The 7,899-nt window shown below is 40.7% G+C and overlaps 1 protein-coding gene across 1 annotated transcript; it reads right to left on the bottom strand.

The window, feature by feature from the left end:
• Nucleotides 1–1,592: 1,592 nt before the first annotated feature.
• ppp1r3ca (protein phosphatase 1, regulatory subunit 3Ca) lies at nucleotides 1,593–3,916 on the bottom strand. The gene is made up of 2 exons (XM_067237048.1): nucleotides 3,676–3,916; nucleotides 1,593–3,466 (listed from the first exon to the last, which is right to left on the bottom strand). The coding sequence occupies exons 1-2, from the start codon at nucleotides 3,699–3,701 to the stop codon at nucleotides 2,476–2,478; spliced, it is 1,017 nt and encodes a 338-aa protein (XP_067093149.1). The 5' UTR covers nucleotides 3,702–3,916; the 3' UTR covers nucleotides 1,593–2,475.
• Between the last annotated feature and the right edge of the window lie 3,983 nt (nucleotides 3,917–7,899).

The following is a 7,899-nucleotide window of genomic DNA, read 5'->3' as shown; positions in this document are numbered from 1 at the left end:
AGACGCTCTTATCCAGAGCGACTAAATGTTGTTTATCCCGAATGTTGCAATCTGAATTTTTGTGGGTCGAATTTATGCGTCTCGAATTTTTGAGTTCGATTTTTTTGTATCTCAATTTCACAAAATTTTCACAAAATTTGAGCACACTGCATTTGAATTTCTGAAGCTTAAAAAAAAAACATTGGGATCTGAATTTTACTGTTTGACTTTGAGCAACCTGAATTTCCGAACCTTGAATTTTAGGAACAGATTTCCATTGAAATAAATTCAAATGACAATTTTAAAGATGTTCATTCAAAATAAAAAAATCGTTGGTGTTTAAGTTTCAATATTAACTATTCAATCATTTTAAAATTCAAAACATGATGTCACTGATTTGCTTCCATAGCTGGCACCAATCTAGTTATGGCAGAGCTGTGATCCCTTTGAGGATTAGTTTAAAAACAGGGCCAAGATTTTGTTTGCATGGTAAACACGTTCCCAGTTAACTCTACAGGTAACATGTTTTCATGACCTTACTACTGCTAAAATGGATGCCAAAAGGTCCCTTGGGGCTAACCTTCGGTCAGTGACAGTTCATCTAAGGTAACCATTCAGTCCTTATTCAGTGATAGTTCATCTAAGGGAAGTCCGACAGTTTAGATAATAGTTTCATACAGTTTTTGGCCACAACAGAATCTCTATTGATCCTGAGTTTCAGGTTGAACTCAGATGGCGGTCTGTCATTCATTAATAACTCACTTGTGTTTGTTTTGACACGTGTTTGCCCTCAGCGCCTTTCAAGACTTCAGTCTTTCTTGAAGATGTTTTCTTATCTTTATTGGATATATATAATATATATATATATATATTTTTTTTTTACAGTTTGGTTATGCATTTTCAATTGTGAAGGATACATTTCATATCACACAATAACATTGGAATGGAATTGTTGAAAGATTGCAGGAAATTGCAGTCCAAGAACAATTCTCATTGGTCGAAAGGGTAGGTGGATGATCCAAGTACAATGTTTCAGATGGCTAATCTCCCCAGGCCTTTCCTGTAGAGGAATAAGAATGTATAGTGTTTCCTGCTTTTAGCAGAAAAGGCAGACAAACAACTTCATTAAGATCCCTCTGAAAGACTGTGAGGCTATCACTATTGAATACATTTCTTATTTTGAGGGTCCAAGTTGTTCCAAAATGTATCTACAAATCATATTCCTTACTACTCTCAGTGGTTGCATATCAACACAGCTGGGTGAAGAAGGAGAAAGACTCTCCTAATGTAACTTTCCAGCTCTCAGGGCCTGGTTGTGTTGAGTCCTGACCAGACCTGTTGGTATGTTTTGATGTAATGAAAGATCCCCTTGTCTATTCCAGTAACAGGTCAGGGTGTCACAGGTCAGGGTTGGCCAACCAGAAGGACTCAGGTCATATACCTCCTGCCTAGCAACCAAGGGTAAATACACTGTTCACAAATATTTTACGGTAAACAAGACAGTGTTTTTATAGATTTCTTGTATTGTAATAAATGTCTTGTATTTTAATTATGAATATGTAACTGTTATTATTGAATTTGTATTAAATATATTTTGGAAAAAGAAAGTGATCAAGAGATCAATACAAATTTTATTTTGAAAATATCACATATCCACACACACTAAGATCTGAAGCTTTTCCTTTAGATTGACACTTGCTTTAAGACACACATTGAATTGCATTTAGAGAAACCAGTGAGATAACATTAAACAAACTCAGCACAGTTATGTCAACATACATATATGTCAATATTACTGGAAGGAAAAGAAACACTAGCTTAGAGCCCCTTATGACACGATGCATAACTCTTTCACTACCTCATTATTCTCAACAATCCTGCTTTACATCAAGGCACAGCATTACATTACAAACAGAATACATTCTACATGTGTAGGGAAATGATTAGGGAAACGTTCATATGCATCCATCTTAGTCATTCTTTTATGAAATGTTTTGTACCAAGGTGGATTCTTATTTCTCTCATCATTTATTGCACTGGGAAATCACACATATTCAGATTCCAGAGAATTACCTGTTCTTTGCCTGAACCGTAAACCCTTCAACATGAAGGATACTGTAGGTTGATTCAAATAAAGAGGCTGATCATAGTCAGTGCATTTTATTATCTTGTACCCTTAAAATGGGCAATGATCATAATGAAGTTACTTATTTTACAGTATACTATGAGTTCTAAATGAAATTTGACATCTGTCTTAAAAGGGAGCAGGATCTTGAAAAGGCACTTCACTAAATTACACAAAAGTAACAAGCCAACACAATCTTCCAACTGCCTCTGCTCCTTTGACCATGTCCATAAGGTGATGTCTCTAGAGACATTTCTCAGTTTGACAGTAAATTCATGACAGAAGCTATAGTTTAAATTAGTAGCTATTAAAACTAATGTGCAACAAGCTTTTTACAGTTTTGACCAGGTGCTGGTTCACACGCTCAGACTTTACCAATAAGGGGCCTTGTTCTCACTACGGCCCCATTCTTGCCACTCAGGGCAAAGTCTGCTAGACATACGCGGGTTCATGTTCTCATCAATCTCCACTAGTTTTCTTCCATTCTTGCGATCCTTCGTTTTCTTCAAGTCCACTGGATGCAACGTCTGCAGGTCCTCTCCGTTCCAGCCTATGTGTTTGAGCCTGTAGTTCTTGCCATTGTTATTGTCCCAGTGTGTCTGGTCCTGGGTCTTGAAACACACGCAGAACTCAACCCAGTTCTGAGGAGCCACGTAGCCTGGCAGCTCAAAGACGAAGGCGAATGTGTCAGTATCCTGGCAACTGTAGACATTGTTCATAAATGTGCAGTCCACGTCAGTGTAGCTTTTCCACGAGTCGAAAGTCACCCGTACCTGGACAGATTTTTCAAAGCCCAGGTTCCGGACTTTGACTGTACCAGTGAGCGACCTCTCTTGGAGAGAACAGCTCTCCAGGCTAACATAATTCTTCAGCAGGCGGTTCCGGAAGTCCAGGTAGTCTGAGGCAGGCTGTTTGAACTCCAGCGCCAGGCTGCGGACTGAGCTGATCTTCAGGGCCATGGTGGTGTTTTCCGCCACATCAAACTGCAGCTCTGCCAGCCCTGCCGTCACTGCATCCTCCTCAAACCGAGAGAACACGTGGATGGCAGTGAGAGACATGCCTTTGGAGTCGGCAAACACCACCCTCTTCTTGCCCTTGGCTTGGAGGCTCTTCCAGCCTGGGCAGGGACTCTGAGGTTCACGGAGGCGATGGGAGCTAAGGCAGGACCGCAGGGTCTTGTAGTGGTGGAGGTTGTGGTGGTTATGGTGATGCTTGGTCTGGTTCCTGGAGCGCAGATCCTCGTATGAACTGAGAAAGCTGCAAACTGGGGGAGAGTGACTCATGTAGATCCTCATGGCCATATCCACAGGCATGACTGGGCCATGACTGATGATAGGAGAGGAGCTGAGAATCTGGAACACACTGGGGAAAGACGTGACAGACCTCAGCATTAACATTTTGGGGCTTAAAAGCATAGTTGTTTTGATGTAATTTGATAGGTGAAAACCACTACAGGTTAACTGTGCATTTAACATAGATTTTACTCAAGTCAGCTCAATAGTATGCCAAGGTCCTAAAGGCAAAATGAACGATTTACTATTGTCATGAAACTGAAAAACATGTAATCTTACCTTGTGGGCCAAGTTGTGGTACTCATTGCTCCAAGTAAAAGGGAGAAAAGCTCCCAAGTCAACGAAGAATTAAACAAAGAAACTGAAATAAGTAACTTGCTTTCTTCGTTAAAGTTTCCCTGAGAAAGTTTTGAGTCGTCACGCCCCCCTTCTGTTTCGATCTTTCACCAGTTCAGTTCTCCCCTGCGCTCCAAGTCACGCAGACTGTTTTAGACTGGAGTCAGAGCATTTTACCGCGACTCTATATAGATCATTTTCATATTCATTAACATGGGTCCTCACACAACCAATCAAAGATCCCAAAGATTTTGTTATAACCAATCAGAGATTTAGAAACAGGAAAGCTGACCAATCCACTGTTTGAATTCGGAAGTCTAAAATTGACACGCATGCTATTTGAGGACCATCACAGTCCTCTGCTGGCATTGTCTAGTGTTGCAGATATGCTGTATTCTACACCCTGAAGACGTTCTTCTTACCAGTAGACATTTTTTGTATTTTATGTATTTGTGCCATTGGTTTAGGTCATGGTCATTAATCATTATCCCTCCAACTTAAAACAAATAAACAACCTGGAGCCAAGAAGAATTCCAATGCATCTAAATATCGAAAATTCTAAGAAGACTTCATGACAGCCAGTTGAAATCATTATTACAGTGATGTCGAGGTTCAATTGTTCAGTTACCGGAGAACAAAAAAGGAGCTGTTCGAGCTGTTCATCTACCACTGACATGCCTGCCTTAGATATAGCCCATGTGAAGTGTATTATGGACCGTGTTGGTCAAGAGCATTGAGATGGTGAACACGTTCATGATGACTCCCCTACATGTGAGCCTTAGATATAGCCCATGTGAAGTGTATTATGGACCGTGTTGGTCAAGAGCATTGAGATGGTGAACACGTTCATGATGAATCCCCTACATGTGAGCCTTAGATATAGCCCATGTGAAGTGTATTATGGACCGTGTTGGTCAATAAGCATTGAGATGGTGAACACGTTCATGATGACTCCCCTACATGTGATGTTGACCTGACGGCTCTTCTCCAGCAGGAGTGGGCTTGTGCATAATCGGCAGAGCGAGCTCTGTAAAAACGATTTGTAACTTGCAAAAAAGATTTGTGTCTCTGTAGAAAATGATTCATGTACTTGCAAAAAAAAGTTGTGTCTCCGTAGAAGAAGGCAAGATTTGTGTACTTGCATAAAAGATTTGTAACTTGCAAAAAAGATTTGTGTACTTGTAAAAAAAAGTTTTGTGTCTCCGTAGAAGAAAAAGATTTGTGTACTTGTAAAAAAAAGTTTTGTGTCTCGTAGGTTTAATGACTGGTCGTCTAATTAAATATCCGAATACATATTTACATTAAAATCTAAAATCTAAAAATCTCTCTTGGAAGTCGCTTTGGATAAAAGCGTCTGCTAAATGAATAAATGTAAATGTAAAAAACTATTCAACTTACTACGACTCTTATCCATTAATTTATAATGTTAAGAGTGTGCTAACCGAATAATCTTTAAATGTTGCATTAAAGATACATGCCCATGGATATTTTGAACTACTTACCAAATGACTCGCCATTGAAATCATCAGCATTCTAGTTTTGTTCTTATTCGCTGACGTTCTTTGTGTGATAGACAGACGAAAATGTCCAATGATACTAGACACAGAAATGGCTATAATTGATTAGCTTAGATGGTTTTGGGAGCATTGTTCCCGCCTTCTTCTACGGAGACACAAAACTTTTTTTACAAGTACACGAATCTTTTTCTTCTATGGAGACACACAACTTTTTTTTACAAGTACACAAATCTTTTTCTTCTACGGAGACACAAAACTTTTTTTTACAAGTACACGAATCTTTTTCTTCTACGGAGACACAAAACTTTTATTTACAAGTACACGAATCATTTTCTACAGAGACACAAATCTTTTTTGCAAGTTACAAATCGTTTTTACAGAGCTCGCTCTCCTGGCACTAATTTCACGCCATAAGAATGTTTCTTCAATATCTTTGTCAAAATCGACCATACAAACTTCAAACTTGCTGTATACCACAATAATTTGACTGTCCAAAGCATTTTGAGAAAAAAATAGTGGCATTCTTCTGACTTATATTGCCTGTTACCTACTCTCCTTCAGCAAAGAAGCCAGTCGGGCCTGGATATAATTTGCCAGATGGTTCTCAAGTTTCCCACTGGCCATCATACAGTGGCGGTTCTACATTGAATTACACCCAGGGCGAGACGCCCTTCGCGCCTATATTTATAATATTATGAATTGTCCGTTCCATTTGGGAGACCCAGTCAGATGAGCTGTCTGTCCCTCTCCCCTTTTTTCACACAGCTTCTGTGCACGGCACCTTCTCAGCAAGCAGGGGTGCCTGCAGCTGCCTGAAGGGGGCGCCAATTTGCCAATTCCCCACACAGTGAAATGATAGAAAAGAGAAAACCGCTTCGCGGCGCAGAGATTTTTATTTATTTATTTTATGCTCGTGACATGAAAAAATGCCGCCCGGGCGGCTGCCCGGTCCGGCACTGTAATATCTAAATGGTAGCCTTTATTCAGATCATAATGAATGTGTAAGTTCATGGCAAACTGTATAAACTATGACAGTTTTTCTAATTACTCTCACAAAGTATGGTTTACTCCACTGAGAAGAACTCAGAGGCTGTGAAGAACACCAATACAACAAGTAACAAGATCCAAGGTGAAAGACAAGACAACTGATATGGATGATATCGATCTGGCAATGAAGTGACCCCACAGTGATGCAACCTCCAAGAACCTCGCAGAATAGATAGACTGGAAGATTTGATTTACCAAGTGTGGCTCAACACAATTCACAAGCGCAGTTGCAGCAAGGGTTGGGTCTGCTGAAAGAGTGCCAGTGTGTGTCATCTCAGGCTAGAAGGAGCGAGTGAAAGTGAGCTTAAAGTAGGATACCATGCCATAGATACTGTGGACATACTGTGGACATACTGTGTCAGAGCACCAGTTTGATCCAGAAGCCTGTGACATTCTGTCACGTTGCCAGCTAGGCAGCTTGTCAGTGTTCTGCGGCATTGTGTTCATGCAACTTCTGAAGGTTGCTGTTGCTCTGTTTGAGTTAAAAAGTTCAAAGGTTGAAATATCAGATTGGGGAAAGGAGGGGGGTGTCAGAAAGCTAGAGCCAGTCCCAGAATCCTACTGTTGAAGGCCATGCAGTATGGATGGGGCCATAATCGGGTTTGATCAGTCCATACAAACACGTCTGTGTTGCGTGTTACACGCCACAGAAAAAGGTTGCATGCTTTCATATCAAGCTCTTTTTGATTGGGTTGTGCTATCTGATTTAGATATGTCCTTGAATACTGTATGGTATTTAGGATATGTGTTCCCACTTCAAACATTTGAACTATAATTTACAATTGTATAAACAAATCTGGCTTATGAAGGCACAGAATCACAACCGTACCCGTGATTCTCAGCGCCGTGCTTAGGTTGTAAGATCAGGATCATGTGTTCATGTGATGGTCATTTTGGTGCTAGGAATCTAGGTAACAGTTCACACAACCCCACAATATCTAATTGACTCCCCAGCCTTTCATAACCCCCCTAACGAATGACTTGCAAATTTGTGTTTCATTCACCCCTCTCTTCTTCTCTCTCTATCCCCTGCTCTCTCCTCCCACCTCTCTGTCCTTCCCATCTGGGACCCAGTGCAGTATCAGCTGGTAGCAACAGCACATTCCCTCCCGTCTCTGGCACTGGCAAGTCCGGTGTTAAACCAGGTCAGGCACCTTCTACATACACACACACATACCGACACACACACACACGCACACATCAGCTTGTATTCCATAGCTCTATCTGCTGGTTGTATTTGAAAAGTGTTATTACAATTGCATCATAGTAGCAGCTCTTCTCTGTTGCAGTGTGCATACAGTTTTGTCCTGCTGTGACTGTATGCAACGGATGCGTGAGTTTTACACTTAAAACCTACTTGAGATTTTAGGGTGAGTGGGTGTAAAAACATTGGATGACAACACCTGCAGTGAGTCCTACACACCAGCAGAGGGCAACAACTCATCTAGAAAAACACCTATACCATGAAGACCGGTACTATGGTCTCCTAGCTCTCCCAGACTAACTACATGACGTTTTCCCAGTACTCCAGATCTACTGTATATCCCTGGTTAATGATACCTTACAATTTCCTTCATATTTTTTACCCCCGTTAATGCATAGA

The sequence above is a fragment of the Osmerus mordax genome, chromosome 5, assembly GCF_038355195.1.
Source record: "Osmerus mordax isolate fOsmMor3 chromosome 5, fOsmMor3.pri, whole genome shotgun sequence".
NCBI lineage: Eukaryota > Metazoa > Chordata > Actinopteri > Osmeriformes > Osmeridae > Osmerus > Osmerus mordax.
The sequence above is the reverse complement of the archived record's forward strand: the minus strand, read 5'-3'. Positions and strand labels throughout refer to the sequence as shown.

Coding starts and splice junctions, on each gene's coding strand:
- ppp1r3ca (XM_067237048.1), bottom strand. CDS start 3,701: ATGAGTACCACAACTTGGCCCACAAG. Junction 3,467..3,675: donor ACCACAACTTGGCCCACAAG/GTAAGATTACAT, acceptor GTCTTTCCCCAG/TGTGTTCCAGATTCTCAGCT.